This window comes from Dasypus novemcinctus, chromosome 29, assembly GCF_030445035.2.
Source record: "Dasypus novemcinctus isolate mDasNov1 chromosome 29, mDasNov1.1.hap2, whole genome shotgun sequence".
NCBI lineage: Eukaryota > Metazoa > Chordata > Mammalia > Cingulata > Dasypodidae > Dasypus > Dasypus novemcinctus.
The window spans coordinates 9,003,330-9,022,551 of NC_080701.1; the positions used below are offsets into that span (position 1 = coordinate 9,003,330).

The window sequence follows — 19,222 nt, forward strand, 5'->3', positions numbered from 1 at the left end:
TATTCAAAGGCTTCCATATTTCAGCAGAATGTTTGTCAATATTATAAAAATGGCTACCTTTTTTTCATGTTTATTATGGACCGTGTGATATGTAAAAAAAATATTTATTTTTAAAGTACCTATCTTAGTCCCAAAAATCAGTTACACAAGAAAGGAAAATATTCTTGCAAGCTTAATTTAGATGTTTGGCCTCCATTGCACAGAATACCAGAAACCCTAGTCAGTTCAGTTCTCCTCTCTTTCCCCAGGGTTGCATCTTTGTATCAAGGGGCTCATACAGTGTAAGAGTCTTTGGGGTGGCATTTGGTCATTGGTAGCCTCATGGATCCAAGTTGGCATTTTGTAAGGTGCTCTCATTTTTGCCTCCCTTTCAGTCTTCACTCACCACAGATCATTATTGTTTTCTCCTCTTTGAGGCCCTTTTGGTCTCCTTGTCCTCAGTTGTCCTGAGACATCACTAGCTTCCCCAAACACCTGCCACCCAGCAAAGAAACAGCCCACCACCTAGGAATAGACCTCTGGTGGAAGAGAACCTGCGAAGCCATTCAATACTCTAAAAGGCTGGGTTTTTCAACACAAAATGTCTTTTAGTTTTGAGAAGCCTTTATCAGCTTCTCTGCTCTATCATCCACCATTTGCAGCAAAGAATATGGCGAGTAAATGGGAAAAGAACAAGGGATTCAGGGAAATGGGACAGGGGAGAAAATTTCATTAATATCTTAAAATAGTATCCCGCTCCATACTTAGAGTCCAAAATCTTCATAACAATCCCATAAAAATCCATTATCATTATCAGTTTAGAGTGCTGAATGCTGCTGGCACGCTTGCCCTGGCTGGGTTCCTGCCAGCTCGCCATCCTTCCTGCCTCTGTGAATAGGGTATCAGGAGAGGGATGCCCCAAGACTGTGTTAGGAAAGCACCTGCTCTACAGCTATACTGGCAGTGGGTACCCGAGGTCTGAAGGAATATGGATATAATACATGTTTTCTGATTAAATAATTAATAATGATAAGAATAGAATTATTCAAAGCACAGAATTAAGTAAATATAGTCTAATGTTCCAGTACTAAATATCAAAAGTAGAATAAACATGTTACACATTTAATGGATATATGAGTAATAATTCCAACCTATTATCTTTGGAAGCAATCTAAACCATATTAATTATTTGATGAAGTAAGCGTGCTTTTCCTCCCATTTCTAGGTTCAATAGAGCTTGTGTCTTCTCAAATGCCAGATTCATAATCTGTTTTATTAATAGAACATTAATCTGTTTTAATTAAATTCATATCCAACTGCTCTGTGAATGGTTCAATCATATCCAAACTTATATAATAACAATTAATTTTATGGATAATTAACAATAAGTGTAAGCAGTAGTGGTCTCAGACATACCTCTCAAGTTGGTATACGTTTGGGGGTATTTTGGGGAAATCAATTATAAAATACAGATTTTAACATTCAGACTTTGAAATTTAGATACTGTGTACAGAAGGTTTTAGTAGTGGTGGGTATTATAAGTTCTAGGATTATAAGTGATATCTTTCCTTTTCAAATTTCCAAATATTCTGTGTGTGAACCTGTGTGATTTTTGTTTTTAAAAAAATCAGTCTTTAAAAACAATGTCAAACCTGAGTCCTCCAGGGTTTTTATGCAGGTGTCCAAGAGACCCATAGAGATGAAAGTTTCCAAGTTGCTTTGGTGAGTAGGAAAACTACTTTAAGCCTTGCAAGCACATCTTCTAAATGCTGTCTCTATGCCTTCAATATCACTTTAAAATCAACCTCGCTACCGAGAGAGCTGACCTTCAGAGATGTAGCAATTCGCTGTGGTTCCACCTACAAAACAACTGTGGCGCTATTGTCTCTAAGGAAAACATTTGCTCTGGATTATGGTGAATGTGAGCTGTGCTCAAGGCTGAGCCCAGCAACCTGCAGCCCCAAAGCTGAGTGTTTCCCAGAGAAAACCAGCTCATGGACACCACCTCCTGCTGGTGCTTTGAACTACTGTGCTCTAGTTCCTGCCTTCCAGCTTCTTTGTCTCTTTTCTCTGGAATCGTATTTGAAGAGACCTTTGAAATTGCTTCCCAACTATCTTTTCTTCCAAGGACAATTATCTAAAACATTAGATTATTTCTTCAAAATTTTAACTTGTCGACCTTTTCATTACATTTGTACTTGTGTGTCATCCCCTTCTCTGTTTTATATTTCTCAGACTATTGTCATTCATTCTGGGGGCATTTTACTGGGCCAACAGAAGTCAGTTAACAGAGGAAATGTCTTATTTAGCCATTACAACGAATACTTCAAAATGTTTCAAGTTTACAAAAATGTGTGCATGCTTGAAAGTTTGCAATATTAATGGCTTTCATTAGCGCTGTCTCATTTTTGAAAGGCAGGGACTCTTTATTGAGGGGTATTTACATGCTAAGTTTGTAGCCATTTATTAAAACTCCATCATTGCTACAGATAATATATAAAAGATTTAAACGAGTAAAGTTAATAGGGCCTATTTTTCATGATCATTATGAAGGGAAGACATAAGGAAATTATTAAATCATTATAAAAATGAGAGTAAATAATTGATGTTATCAAATGAAGAGTTTAGAGTGAGCCAGGAAAAAAAAAAACACGATAATACAATCAAGAAATCATACAAAAATTCATTTTGGCTTTTCCAAAAAAAGGTAAGGGTTTTTACTTATGCCTGTCTGTTTATTTATTTATTAGTTTTTATTGTTGTTGACTGAAAGGTATCTTTTACTTCGTCTTAATTTTCTCATTTCTATGAATGAATGTTGTTTCCCCCCAGACTGGAGTCTCCCACCAGATCCTTGATAATGGAAGCGCCTCGGGGCGTCCAGGTGAGCGCAGCCGCTGGAGAGCTCAAGGCCACCTGCAGGAAGGAGCTCCACCTGCAGTCCACAGAGGGAGAGGTGAGTGGGAGTGGCAGGGCCGCCCTTCGCTGTGGAGAGTACCCCTTGTCAAACTACATGCCCCTGGTTCCAGGGGACGCTAACTATTTCTTCCTGAGACAGTTCAAGTCCTTCTTGAACACTGGGTTTGGTCAACCTGCTGTTATTTTAAAGTCAAAGCCCCATTTATTTTCTACTGACATATATTCATTAACAGGTCCATCCTAAGCAGAGCATCTAAATTCCTGTGCATTCAAAATCGGCAGATACATAGATTTGCTAGTAAGAGCCAAGTCAATAGTTGTGGCGGTTCTATTTTGGCCTTCACAAATTCTTTTTGGACTCGGCATGTCTGCCTGCTTTTCCTGCAGAAATTGTACCTTCATTCTTCTAATAATAAAGCGAAAGTTTATTTTGCTCTTTAGTCCAATCGATATTTCTTGGATAAGGAGATATATGTTGTTACCATTTTTCTTCCATGTCACTTTTTCCCCTTTACGAATCTCTATTAAGTGTGATGTCTTTTCTCAATATCTGCTTTAAAAATCCCTTTGTCACTCACTGTCTTGCTGAAATGTGATAGGCATATATTATATTTATTTCATTTACCTGTTTTGCTACACGCATTGCGCTTGCTGTGTGTTCAGATTCACTTTTTTGTTAATTCTGAAAATTACTCAGCATTAGCTCTTCAAATATGATCTCTCCCCCCATTTTCTCTATGTTCTCTTTCTGGAATCTGAAGAAATTTTATGCCTTTCATTCTCTTGCCCTCCAAGACTCTAAGTATCTCATTCATATTTTCTACCTCTTTATCTCCCTCTGCCTCAATCTGCTTATTTATTCAGACTACACTCGCAGGTTCCTCTTCAGTATCTTATCTCTTATTGCATCCATAAATTGAGCTTTTAATTTTGGTGATGATGTTTTTCACTTATGGGATTCCCATCTGTTATTTTTCATATCTGCCTAGACATCTTGGTACCTGCTCTTTTGTTTATTTGTTTGGTTATTATTCTACCTTAATTATTTTAAATCCTATACATGGGACATATTCTATTCTGTATATTTTATTGCAAGTCCCAAAGTCCTTGAAGATCTAAATCTGAAGCATACTGTTTCTACTGACTCATTCCCTTAGTATTTTCTTCCCTCTTTTATTTATGTTTTTATTGTGAGCTCACCAAGGTCAGGTTAAAAAATAAAAAGAATGGAAGGATAATTTGAGAAGGATGCTCTGGAGCATCTTATACATATTCAGAGGAGAAGATCTGGACATAAGTAATAGAATCAAAGGACGTTGTTCCTTTACCTTTATACCAGTATCTCAGTAATCGACTGAGGATAACTTTTAAGTATACATTTTGCTTCCAATTTACAAGTAGGACTGTGTTAGGTCTTAGTAGAGATTATGACAAAATAATCTACAGATACGCTTTTAATATTTTTAAAGATATATTTACTTTTCTTTTCAGGATTTCTTTCCACTACAAGTATAGATTACAATACTTTATCTCCCACAGCAATTTCTTAAACATCTTTCCTCCTTTTTAGAGTTGCTTTATTATGATAATCTTTTCATTAAAAGTATTCATAATGAATGATCTCATATTGAATGTTGGTAGCTACTAATCTCTGTTCCGCTCTTATTTATGAACCACTTTATTTACATTCTTTTGTCCAATGCAAGAGCAGAAATATTTGATGCAAGTATTATTTTAGAAATAAATCATAGCTGGAGGTTTTCAACTGTGGTAATTTTTTATATTAAAATAAAAGCACACAAATACTCAATATTTTATATTAAAATAAAACAGCATAGTTCCTCTCCTATGAGGAGATATGAAATGATATGTACTCTATTTGCTGCATTGACTACGTCACTGAAAGGCATATATATTGTTTGATAAACAATATAGAAAGAATTAATATCTGTACCATTAGTTTTCAAACTACTTAATGTCACAGCAGACAAGGTGTTGATGTGTCAAAAGTAACAGACGAAATGCAGAAGAATGAAATTGGGTACAATATTCCATACTGCAGAAGATTCCAAATCATTTTAAACAAAGTGGTGCAAGGAATTTCAAATTCAGCATTGGGGACAACATGAAATATAATTGTAGGTAGAATATTATATTGTAAGTTTTATAATAGCATTTTCAATGGTGTAACATATAATAGCAGACACAGAGAAAGGAGAAAGCAATTCTTATTGAGAAAATTAAGACCTTCTGAGATCTTGATAGTCCTGATTTCAGCACTTAAAAATGATATAAAAGAATTCTTAGTAGAATGAAGACAATGGATGTGTCTTAAAAGCTCAGGGAGGTTTTTATAAGAACAGGGAAGCATTTCAGAACAAATGGGTCAATTGGTTTGTGGGCAATACAGAATAGAATGTTAGTATTAAATGCAGAACATAGCTAGCATAAGGTAACTGACTTAGCATAGAAGAAAGAGTCCCAGGCAAGCCCATCCATGCTGCGGAAACTTGGAGAGGTTCTGCAATATTGGGTCAGAGGGAGCCAATATATCACACCCATTTTACCAGTAGGTTTTATCTCAAGCTAAGAAATAGCATGTTCTTTTTCAAAGAGCCTCACTGATTAAATTTATCCATTTAATTCAATCTACCTCCTTTATGTAAGGATCCTAGAGTTTGGGTCTCCTAGGTTTATGGAATTAAATATTGTCATTTAGCCAAGCACTATACAAAGTGAGTCCTAAATGGATAGGATTGTTGATGGAGTATTGCCAGGGGAAGCTGCAGCCACCTACCCACGCTAAGGCCACAGTCCTCCAAGCCTCACTCCACTGATGAGACTTCCACCACGTGTGCCTGTTTTCTAAGCCTGCCACCTGTGAGCCCTGCCTGTATAAAACGTTCACCCGGACTCCCCCACTTCTCTAGCCATAAAAACCAGGAATATGGCACTGAGTGAGGCTCTGCGAACCACCAGGGCCAACCAGGAATGTTCACTGCCTGTGCTTACTGATGAATGCGCCATTCACAAAATCTTGGTCATTTGATTAATTTCCATAATATGCCTCCTTCTCCACATGTTCTAATGTTTCTCATATTCCACTCCTTACTTTCTGAGTCTTAAGTTTTCCTGGCCAAAACACCAGATCCCAGCACTTCCAAAATACACTCACCTCCAAATCTGCAGCCCTAACCCCACAGTGCCAGAGCTTGTCCTATGAGTAATATAGTTCGACATTTGAAGTCTACCAACAAAACTTAAATAACGCCTTCTTAACTTTGACCACTGGTAAATATAGCCACTCATTATTTTATCATTTATCCATTTATTCAACAACTATTTTTATTATGTGTAAGATGTATTACTGGGTCAAAATGCAAAGTTATGTTAAAAAATATCAGGCATGTTTCTATCATTAAGGAACATATAGGGAAAGTAAGATATAAATATAACCAGAAAATAATATATCAAGTGATCTGCAGAATAATATTTTTTAAAATACTGTATTTTTAAGGAAGTCCAAGTAAGAAACGTCCTTTAGTCTTAGAGAATCAGGGAAAGGTCCGTGAAGGAGAACGAAAGCAGACAAAGTGGGAACTTGATGTACCTAGAAGGAAGAGATGTGTCCGAGTTGAAGAAAGGGCATGAATTCATTTGTCTGTACTGGCGCAGTTCTATGCGCAGTCCTGTACCCATCAGCAGAAGACAGGCCCTGCTCTCACGGACCTTGAATGCAACTAGGTGAAACAAACAAAAAATGATCTACAGAATTACATACATATTAGGAAGCGATTGCTAATATAAAAGAGATTATATGGATTAGTACTATTTTAGAAAGAGCGGTCAGGCATGTCTATTATGAGAAGATGACCTTTCAGTAGAGACTTCAAAAAAGCGATGTTCACATCTAAATTAACTTAAAATATGTATGTCTATGGTATATGGAGGCTTTTTCTGGCTTATTTGCAATGCACAATAAAGTATAAAATGCTTAACTGTGGAAATCTTCCGCAACCAACCAACTAATCTACCCCCAGCTGTAGATATCTGAAGAAAAGGATGGGGAGATAGGAAGGGTTCCTTTGGTGTACTTGAGAAAATTCAAGAACTGGAGAGAGGAAAAGAATTCTAGAATATGGTGCTAGAGAGATGAGGCAGATCCTGTGAGATTTGTGGGCCATGGCAAGGAATCATTCTAAGGATGGTGAGAAGACATTAGAAAGAGCTGAGCAAGGAAGAGGCATGATCTGATTTGCATTTGTTAAAAGTTCACTCTAGCAATGTGACTTGGATGAGGGCAAAGATGTAGGAAATGTATTCTCTGGTTCTATCAATTTGGGTTCCTTTAGGCAGGAATTGACTATACGACAGTAGAATCAAGAAGTAGCTAGAGAGATCTGTCCTCTTTGCTCATAAGGATTCATAAATTAGGGAAATGAATGTAGCTCAAGTGGTTGAGCTCCCGCTTTCCATGTACGAGGTCCCAGATTTGATCCCTGGTATGTCCTAAAAAAAAAACCAAGCAAATGAAATAAGCCCAACTCTCTCACTGGGGGACGAATGTAGCTCAGGGGCTGAGCACATGCTTCCCATGAACAACGTTCTGGGTTCAATTCCCAGTTCCATCTAAAGAAAAATAAAAAGAATTCATAATTCATCTTTTTCTTTTCTTGGAACACCTCCCATGCATATCAAAAACATATAATCACTGTCCCTGAAATTGCTGAGTCCTTGATTTGGAATTAGTGAAGTACTTTGTCTATTAGAAGATTTAGCAAGGAAGAAGGTGAGTACCAGTACTTTTTTCATAGAGACCTTAAATCTGATTGTATCCAATAATATTCTGTTGTGAACCATACAGAGCGTCTAGTTAGTATATCCATCATATTTCACGTCAACATGCTTTCACGAGTATTTAAGCAACAGACAAGGGAATATTTTTTTCAATTACATGACCACCTGTTTAGTAATGTCATCTCCGTGAACATCCTAATTTATTTGTGTATTCTTTAGACTAGGCATGATTAAGAAGCTAAATCGAGAGACTGTCAAAATCATTCATTTTCTGTGGTGTTTAAATCGGTGCGTTTGCCTCTTCAGCAGACTGTGCAATATTGCCTCCCAGACAGAGGCCTTTCTGTCGGAAGGCAGCACGTCTCAAGGGAGGAGAGAGCTGCGAGCTTTGGGGCTCTACCCTAGGAATGTAATTTGTTTGTTCAACAAAGCATGGTAGCTAAACCCAAAGAATGGTTTGTCATCTCGTCTCTCTTCTTGGGCCCTGTTGTAAAGCTCTGAGGACTGCAGACTGCTAAGATAAATTAAAATGCAGTTTCTTTCCCCCTAGATATTTTTAAATGCGGATACAATCCGGCTGGGAAAGCTACCCACTGGCTCCTTCGCCTCTTCCTCATCCAGCTCCTCAAACTCTCGACAGACAGTGTACGAGCTCTGCGTCTGCCCCAATGGCAAACTGTACCTTTCTCCAGCAGGAGTCGGTTCCACTTGTCAGTCGAGTAGCAACATCTGCCTGTGGAGCTGAAATGACTGAGTTCTCCTCACACCAGAATAGCCTTTTGTTCCTGTCCGTCTGCTTCACAGTTCTGCTCAGTTTCCCTTGTGATCAGTCCAGAGCATCTTCTAATGGTCCACAGAGCAACTCCTTCCAGTGCAAGCCGGGATTTGCCACCACTGTCTCTTGTGATATCTTGGACTGCTCAACACGGAGCACGCGAGTGACATACCATGGAAAAATCGTCTTCAGCAGGAAGACTGGATCGTGAGTTTTGCTCAGAAGGGAGAATAACATAGGTGCCTTTGCTACATGAAGTGAAGCACATAGTTTTAGGTTTCTGCAGGACCTCGATTCGAACTGCACATAGATACGTTACATCGATGAAATTCCCCGGTGTCCAATGGCAAGATGAATTGGCAAACTATATGAAAACTAACTCTGCAGTCTGAAAGCACAATTTTCCATTCATCTTTTTGGATGTAAACTTTTATCCCTGAATTTTAAAATTTTGAAGCATTATGCAATGCTTGCTTTAATAAAAATTACATTCAATACATGGTTTTTAACAAAACAAAACAAAACAAAAAAGACAGAATCCCTCCGAGTTTTATTTGTTTCTTTAAATTCAATGTGTTGTTACTCTTTGTCTACTAAGTCTAGAATTTTTGTACATTAGGTAATTTTGGAAGCACTCAGCAATATAATCTTTACAGAGTTAACAAAACGCCATTATACTGTCATTTGTCAGATCTGAATGGCCTTATATAGTATTTCTTGGCTATTGCATGTGATGTATTTGCTTTTAACTAAACATCGGGTTTATTGCAATATAAGATAGAATTACAAAGGAAATAATGACAGTGTGGAATCTATAGATCACTTCTTTAAAAACTCACATGCTGTCCTTTTCACCTAGGTTTAAATAGTAGACTTTTTGTTTGCGCCCATTCATTTTACAATTTAATCTAGCTACTAAGATTTAAACATCCTCTAAATAAATAAACACTAATGTGATGTGTAATGCTGAGAATGGATTCACTTTCCACTGGAATATCACCTTCAGAATTATTATCTATTTTTTTATCAAAGGTTATGATTTTCTTATGAACTACATTAAAGTCCAGAACTAAGCAGAACTTAGCAGTAAAAAAGACAACCTTAAGAAACACATATAAATGTGTTTACTCCATCATATTTACATTTTGAGGAATTTGTTCACATTTCCATTCAACTCTTAACATTTAGTCACTTTTATTAAACTGTTAAGCTAGCTGGACATCAGAAGTCCTAATTCCTTTCATTCACCACTGCTTATTTTCATAAATTAGCTTCTAGAAAATGACTCCAGAATGCTGTAGATTTATCACAGCACTTCTGAACTAAAATTCTTGAAATTTATGGAATCCAAGAATGCAAACTGTGTTAAATATTTCCTATTATGGGAAGATGACTTGATTACTATAAGGTAAGTCCTTAATTTTCACATATCAATCCACTTTTTTCTTCCCATGCCCACCATGGTAGGTATATGGCAGTTTCATTTTGGGCATTCATGATTGTAGAAATGTTGGGGTTCAACTTTTTACTGCAGAATGAACTAGGAGATTGGAACTTGTTGACACAATTTGATTAGCAACGTAGGAAAAATGGGTAATGCAGGCATCAAAGTGAACAGTTTGGCCAAAAGTATCTGGTTTGGATATTACATAATACTGATAAATTTCAGATTCCCATTTCACTAAATGCATTCTATACCGAACAGAAGGATTACAAAGGTATTTTATTATTTTAAAATAGAAATTGACTTGTGTTCGATGGTTATTATAGAAATCTTTAAATCACTATGTCGGAGGAATGAGAATATGCAATTGCTTAAGAAGTTATATCATAATACGAAAACTCAAAACAAACAGAATTTAATATTCTCACACTGGTCTCTGCAAAATACACAAAGCATAATGCAAGAAATTTTGAGAAATTATGGGTGCTAATCATTATATTTTGAAATTTATAGGAAAACACTATGAATTAATGTGAAACATATTCAAGTTCTAAAATCCTGACATTAAAACAATTAGAAAGTTTCTTAGTAAATAAAAGCAATTCTTTTCATTCGTAATCATCCTGCTCTGAATCTCAGCTCTGTCCTCTACTAAGCAGTGAAATGATTTAGGCAGTCCGTGAATTCCTCTAGGATTAAATTTACTGGACTTGGTAACAAAAGTGTTGAATAAAATGGTCTCTTGATGTTCCTTCCAGCTCTAACATGTCCTGCTTCCAAGGGCAATTTATCACAGGAGAAGGGAGAGGCCATTGAGAATTTAAGTTATTTATCCCAGGAGGAGAAAAGGTGAATGACAAGAAAAAGAAAAGATAAAATCCAATTCCATTGAGGGGCTGTCAGTTCAATTCAAATTTATATGGAAAATTACAGCACAATTCAGAAGTATTATATCAGCCTACAGGTTTAGGCTATGTCTACATGATGTCAAAATATCTGTTAAATTTAATAGGAAATATACTCGATATAGACAGTTTCTTATCCAGCACTAAACAGTTGGGTTCAAATTACTTGACTGGCTATTTTATATTCATCTGACTTATAGACCCAATTTCAAAGTCTAAGCTATTGAAGGCATAGAAGATGCTCTGAAAAGTTCTTAATTTCCTTACGACATAATGAATGGATTCTTCTTAATAAAGAGGCCCTCTAAGTGCAGAGCAGCCCAACAGTTTCATTACCTGTTTCCCAGTACCATTTTTAAATGTTTTAACATATGGAAATATAACGCTTACTAAGAAGATGCAAATTTCTTCCCTACATCGGAGTTAGAAAAATAATTACTTTAGAGTGCAAACATGGACCTAAATTAAAATTAACTGTGTTAACCATATCTTAATACATTTGTTCTCAGGTTAGCCAGGGAAGGAGGATGGGAAGAAGGCTGGACAGCGGCTGTTAGCATTCCTGGCATTTCAGTTCTTAGCTAGGAATGGATAAGTGGAGAAATGTTTTTTGCTGTTGTTTTCATTTTTGTTTTTATTAATCTACAGAAGTTATTTTGTATTTTATGAGCCCCTTTTCTTTTGGGTCATAAGGAGAGAAGCAAAAAGAACACATTATTCTTTTCTCTGTCAATATTTCAATAAAACACTTCCAAATTTATAAACAAAACCAAATAAAACCCTCCAAATGCTCTGGTTCTTTTGCCCATATAGCTCCAAAACTTCTATCCTGCACTTCTGGAAGGACTTTTTTCTTATTTTCTTACTGGTCACATGTCTTACAACTTAGTACATAATTATTTATTGAAGGATTTAAAGCAATGCAACACTTCAGCTTTTACAGTAACTTGGAAATCGTAAAACACAGTACCCGAAATCTCTGGAAATGTATCCAGCATTTCCGTATCTGTTCCCTTAGTCATTGGACCTTAATAAATATCTCTCGTTACCTTTGCTTCAGCTCATTTATCTGTGAGAAGGGGACATCAAACTAGAAGTTTTCTTTGGTAATTTACATCTCTAAACTTCAATTTGCTTAAGAAAAGGCTGTAATCTTGATTTATTGTATCCTAGTCTGAATAGCATTCTTGATCTCCTTCTTATAAATTTTGAAATGTAGAACTTTTCAATATCTACTCCCTATTCGCTTTTCTGTCCTCACTTTCTTACTCTTACCATTTGCACATTAGTATCCTTTTGGGAAAACCAGATTAGGTTGATTTCAGTAATAGAGTTGATACTAAAAATGAAAAGAATGTATTTAAGTCTTAATCAAAATGACCACTTTGGAAAGTAATTGAAATACATACCCAAAGTAAACTTTCTTACTTACCTCCATCAAGGTAAAAGCATTGGTCTTTTGAAGGCAAGGTAATTAGCCCACAGAGATCAATTGCTTAATGTTTTATAATATGTTATGCATTTCAACATTCCTACATGTTCTACCATCTGAAGGACTCAATTGGACAGTGCCTCAATTTATAAAAAAGGCATTTAATGCAATATGACTCCTAATGAATTATGTCATTGTAAACATGGTATCTCTGTATTAGGTAGCAATAGGTAAATGCCTGGAGAGTGTTTTATTTTACAGAGAATAATGTTAATATCATAATATAAAATTATTAAAATTCTCTATATAGCCATCAAAGCTAAACTCACATTTGAGCTTTATACAAGAAAGATCTTTGTCACCTTTTTTCTTCTGATAGCTTTGGTCTAATTAGAATTGCTCATATGACCATATTTGAAGATGAACAGAGAAAATATTGGCTTTATATAATAGTATATATTATAGCAACAAATTTTGCCAAATATCAAAAGTAAATATTGTATTTTTATTCTTTTTAAAAAATCATAAGCTAATGAATGACCTCATTGAACACTGTTATTGATATTGTTTTATATACTGCAGTTCATTAGTTGTTTAATGTCAAAGACCAAAGACTGGGATTTCTATTGTATTTAACGCTACAACACTGTTGCTTCTACTGATTTATTCAAAGGAATGAGGAGGGCTTATACTTATAACATGAGATAGTAAACATACTCTTTGCAGGATTCTGAACTGTAGATCATTAATTAATGCCTTTGTTTTAAAAATATACTTTTGTTGCTATTATCCACTCACCTTTTATACATGCATAAAAAACTATTCGGTATTTATAAAGCCAGTATATAAAGACTATATCCTAACAAGTGCTCAGAATGGATTATCTTGGCTGATTTTAAGCTTTCATTGCTTGTTAAAAATTATTTGGAGACTATAATTAATTTGAAATCCTTTTGAAACAGAGGGCTATTTTTTAAGCATTAAAGTGGCTCTACTCTTTGAGAAAGTCAATGAGAAACATTAAAGAAAATGAGGTAGCATGGACTGTGATCCTTTTTGTTTCTGCAGTCTTAATATCTCAATTGTTTGCATATTTATAAATAAAATCCAAACAGGGTTAAAGATGTGCAAGGACATTCACTGACTGAAGATATGTGATTCGGAATTTGACTGAGTGTCTCGTTATTTATACAATTCTTTAAACCAGGTCCACTACTCATTTATTTTGTTTTATAACTTTCATGTAAATGTTTTCTTGTATATATAGATATATGAAAAATGGAACTATTTTCTTACACATACTATGCAATATGTTTGTAAAATTGCAATATTACCAAAATTACAAAAGCTGTGCTTTTGTATTCTATCTTGCTTTATGTAAAATCAATCTTTTTCTATTTAAAAGGACGGTCTGTCCTATAAACTGTAGATAACATATCTATTTAAAACAGTCTATTGTATCTTTTGTTTAGTTTGAGGTGGATTGATTTATATTTCTTTTGGGAGAAAATGCAGCAAAGTTTTGGCAGTTGGACACTTTTTCTCTCAAAATATCAGATATTTTGAAGCATGCAATGAGCTCATAAAATTTAAGATCCCTCCTGTAATTCTTGTATTTTGTCCTAATTTTGGTGCTACTGTGTAACCATAATTAAATGTGAGAATCAAAACAAAGAGTATCAAAACTCATATGCTATTATTTCATTTCTTTTATTCAGAACAAACATTTCAAAGAAGAGGTGTATGAATATCAGCAGTGAATAGAATCCTTTCCCAAGTATTTGTTTTAAATATCAATTTTAATAAGATATGTGCTTTTAAAATTTAGTTTAATCACTATATATATTTATATCTATATAGGTGCTGCTCTTATGAAAACTAAAAATATGTTCCTTTTAATTATATAAACAATGAAACTAGAGAATTCAAATTGATTTAAAAGCAATGCTGAGATTAGATGTCGCTCAAGTGGTTGAGCGCCTGCTTCCCATGTCTGGGATCCTGTTCGATCCCCAGTACCTCCAAAAACAAATGAAAAAAACAACTCTCATTGGGAAGCAGATGTAGTTCAGTGGTTGAGTGCCTGCTTCCCATGTACACGGTCCTGATAGCTCCTAAAAAAAAAAGCAATGCTCACTATATATTATGATATATATGTGTATATATAACATTATTAAACTATACTTTTAATATGTTTAGCTAATAATTTATTCTGGAACCGGAATCATTTAATTTTTAGGGTAAAATTGGAAGAATTGCTATTTTCTCAAACACATACCATCACACACATTTCAAATCACAGACACAAAGCAACAGTGAGTGGAAACACATGCTAATCAGCATTTACTTATTTAATTTTGTATTTCTTCCTTTCCTTGTGCCATGCAGTAGATGAAGAAGTACAGTTTCTGCCCAGTGACATGAGCTTTACCACCTTTTACAGATAACATGTGCTGTCCATTGCCATACATGTTTTGAGGGTGGCATTGGTCCTCATAGGTTCCAAAAAAAACAACAGAATTGGAATTATTTTCTAGTTAGAATTTACATTTGAAAACTGTCCCAATGGAAACCAATGAGTGGTTTTAGTTTGGGGAATCATATATATTCTATGATCTCTTTAAACTCAACAAAGTTTTGAGTGGTTTGGATGCTAATCAGAAAGCAGCTACTTGGATACTTATTTCTGGCAAATCCTCAGGACATTTACCAATGATAGTAGATGTTTGGTCTTCAGTAAACTCTTTTCTCTCGTTAACTAATGGTATTGGAGAAAGGAGATTGGGGATGGATCTGACTGAAGTCACTGCTACAGAGAGTGGCACCGTGGTGAACTGAAAACATTGCTCTAGATTTTTCTTATTTCCAGAAAGAAGCTTACCCTCTGGGAACATATAATTCACCATTGGGCCATCTGAAAATTTTTAGAGGATAGGTACAGTTATACAGTTTTCTTTTCCTTTTAATAAGAAATATTATTTGCCATGAATACAGGATTTATGGCAATGGACCAATCTTGCTATTAAAGTCAGTAATCAGTAGTAATTAAAAGAAAGGAAAACCAGAATTTTAAAATCTGTTCACCTAGTTAAAGAATTATTGTGACTCAAAAAAGGGATCTCTTGAAATTATGATTCATGCCTTGACACCCTGTTTTTTCATTATTCAAGGAAACACCATTGATATTAAAAATAGAAAGACTATGTCTGCATAGACAGAAAAAGAGAATTTAACTTCATCCCACACAATATGCTAAGCTTTGCCTCTGAGCCAGGCCAACCTATTCATTTATTTCAGTAGTGGATATAAATGGTAAAGATAAAAAGAATGGATTGGCCTGGTTTGGTGATAAAGCTTAGTATTATTTTGCAAGCTACAATTAAGTATATGAAATTATATATGTGTTTAATCTAGCCAGATTTTCTCGGTAATAATCACTTATTCCATTACATATGTACAATATAGAATAAATATTTAAAAGAGAAATGATAAAGGAAATTGATCAAGAAGAAGAAAATTAAAAAAGGGTTAGTAGCCAAAACTAGTTACTATGTTGAATATTAAATGTATGTTAAAGTTAAAAATGAAAATGTCATATGACATATCATTCTTGTTTAAGAAGAGCTGAATCACTTCTCAAAATATGTATAAATATTTTCTGATGCTAAATATAAAGGATGTGATTGCCAATGTATTTATTCATAGGTAAAAGAAAGATGATGTCTTAAAGAATAATTTTATTTAAAAATTGCCCTTACCTATTACTATTAATAATTACAAAAGATAAAATATTTTGGAATTGCTTTCAGAGTTTTGCTAAGCATGAAGATCTGTATTCATAACTATAAATGACAAATATACATATAAATTGCCCAACATGTGTAAAACATCAAACATAAATGGGATATGTCAAAAGCATTTGGGAACTTGTCAGATATTTTTCAAAATATATATATAGTCTCTCTTATTACAATTTTATTTATATTATATTGCAGTACTCATAGATGAGTTTGCCTAATAATGCAAGATAGTAACAATTTGGAAAGCATTTATAGATGAAAAGCCTTGGTAGAACTATACACCATTTAAATTTTAAGAACATGATGAGCTTAGTATTTTCCTGTTGCTTGCACTTACTAGAAGATTCTGAGTTCATTGGCCACTGCAACTGATTGTGACTTTGGGACATCATGAAGAAAGTTGCCTATTTTCTTTCAAAACTAATTAGGGAAATATAAAACCAAAGAATAATGTGGCCAAATTTCTAGAAGGGTAAAATACTTTGTTTCAAATTAACCCAATTAGATTGTTGTAGACCATCTTCAATTTTTCACTGACTAAATGGCATTCCACTATGTTTTGAATGTGTACCATGTAACCCAAAGTCAGTGTTTAATGGTAGGCTGGAAATCCAGAAAAAATAAATTGAATGAACTTTGGTATCAAATAAAACATTAATAGAAAAACATACATAAATTAATTAAATTATAATTGAAACTTCAAAGTAAATTATTAAATGAATAAATATAAATTTAGTTTTAGGTTTTAAGTTTTATAAACAATTATTTTTACTGCAATCCATTAAGCATCTTTAAGAAAATTAATTCCTATAAGTAAAATGTATTTGATTTTTTAAAAGTGACATCAGTAGACTAGGAGTGAAAAAATCCATTCTATTTTTCTGTGTTGCCTTTGAAGTCATTCAATAATCCAAGTGACGGTTTTAGAATGAATCTGTGATTGTACGTGGGTTTCAATCTTGCACGCCAACGCTGACAGAAAAAATGTAGAACATCTGCTGACAATAATTCTAGCTCTAAGTTGAAGTCCTCTAGGAAAGAATGACAGTTCTCCCCACATGTGAGGTTTCACCTGTTGGCCCCAGACTCCCTCTGCTAACACCCCATGACTCCTGTGATGTCATCTCCCCGCTGCTTGTGGGAGACTATCTTTGAGTTTGACCGTGAACCACAGCGTTGATGAAAGGCCAACAAATGTGAGGCATCCCCAGAACCTCAAAATGGTACTCTAATAATGAGAAATGTGAGCCTTGATGACCTGAAAAAAAGACTGAGCACATGCTACCCCAGGAGTCATATTTACTCTGATTCTCACTTTGACAAAATGTCTGAGACCCTCCATGTGGCTCATGTCAAGCGAATGGCATGTTTTTGAACTTTTACTCTTGATAGGCCTGTTAAAATGAGCTAAGTGTCAAATTTACCTGAGTGTTATCACAAAATACATCCCATACTGAAGCCACTTTGTGTCTCAGGAAAGGATGTGTTGAGAATCTGGTGTTACTACATCATTTTGGAATATTTTAGGTGTAGTCTTTAATGTAAGTCTGTAATAGTCTCCTGATGGTTTGAAAAGAGTCTCAAAACCTCTGATGATTGAAAAATATATTGATGGATCTAAGTATCTCGAATTACTCTGAAGCAATTGAAAAATGTTTATCATCAAACATGCTAAATCATGAACTTAGAACTAGGTCACTTCCGATGGGAAGCAGAGTCTTCTCTAAATTGGCTGTTGAATAATTTATTTTTTTTAAGTTGGGTAACTCAATGTTTTGTATTGTTAGGTTTTCCCCAAAGTGTCGTTTGATAAATCTTTATGACCAAGTATATTGATTGCTCTAAAAACAGCATAGTACTTGGAAGCTCCAATATTCAACTTTTAAAGTATTCAATAAAGTATACAGCAATATTTGGGGCAGATGATTTTCAACTCAGAAATTTCAGAGCTTTTATTATGTTGCATAGTTATCTCCACATAGCCGGTGGATATACATAATTATTAACTAGAACAATTAAAAACAGTTGAAACAGACTGCCAGTATCTAATATTAGCAAATTAGAGGTAACTACAATTATCATTAAGTAACTCTGGTTTTCAAAGATGAAGCAATTCAGTTTGGAGCTGAATTGAATACTGAATTTGAATACTGTCAGGGCTGAAAATAAAAACAGTTTTCCAGGCTCTGCATTAGGACTCAGATACAGTAACATGACCTCTCCACTTTAAAAATATTGAACCACCTTGTTTTCAGCCCCACCCCCACCCCTTGCTCTCCTCCCTAATGTATAAACCAAATAAATGCAAATTTCCCATAGAATTCTAAAATACACATTTCTTATAAGACTAATAATAAATGTTATCTGATAATTTTCTTTACTTAAAATATTATTTTGTTACTAGTGGCCTAGGACATTCACCTTACCGTATTCAGATCATGTTCACAAAGTTGGAAAGACAATATATCATAAAGAACATCAGGAAGAGGAAATAAAACTAAATGAACTCATTCTGCTCATTTTTTTCTTTATCTCTCTGTATGTTTTTGTTTGTACTATTTATAAACAAAAACTTAATCGGCATATAACAAATGCTCATAGACTTAGTCTCTGGTTTTCATACCCCTAGGAACTGAATAAGATTGATATAGTTGAGTTAAAAATTTGATAAATGCAAATACTGTTGGCTTGAAAAGGCTATATGTAAGAAAAGTTAGAGCAACATTTAAATATGGCTGCTACTTTTTCCTAAAATATATATTTCTTTTTATGTATTTTAATCGCCTTTTCATATTTAGAATGCTTCGCTGAAAATATCAAAGAAAATAGGCATTTTATCTGCAATTTTGTGTTCTGTTATTCTGCTACAATAAGGAAATACATTTACTCCATTAAGTGTAACCACAAAGACTTTACCTGAATTATTGGGAAATGGTTTTAGTTTTTGTCCTACAATACCCCTGATTTCTATGATACTGTGCAAATGGATAGTTCAAATGTCTCTACTTAGTTCAGAACAGTGATCAGTTTTTGTTCATAGAACACAGTAACTTTTTTTTCGTTTTACCATGCCATTCATTAAAAAGAAGATGGTACATTTTGGGTTTTATATTGAAAGGGATTTAATTGAATAATTTGATTCCTCACTACCTGACAATTCCATTTTCTTCC

The 19,222-nt window shown here is 34.5% G+C and overlaps 1 protein-coding gene across 1 annotated transcript in view; it reads left to right on the forward strand.

Moving 5' to 3' along the window:
- SGCZ (sarcoglycan zeta) overlaps positions 1-13,925 on the forward strand; it is a 1,168,780-nt gene extending 1,154,855 nt beyond the window's left edge. The window contains exons 7-8 of the mRNA XM_058289782.1: positions 2,812-2,935; positions 8,246-13,925. Coding sequence (XP_058145765.1) covers positions 2,812-2,935; positions 8,246-8,440 — 319 coding nt within the window. The 3' untranslated portion in view covers positions 8,441-13,925. The remainder of the gene's footprint in view (positions 1-2,811; positions 2,936-8,245) is intronic.
- Positions 13,926-19,222: the final 5,297 nt, after the last annotated feature.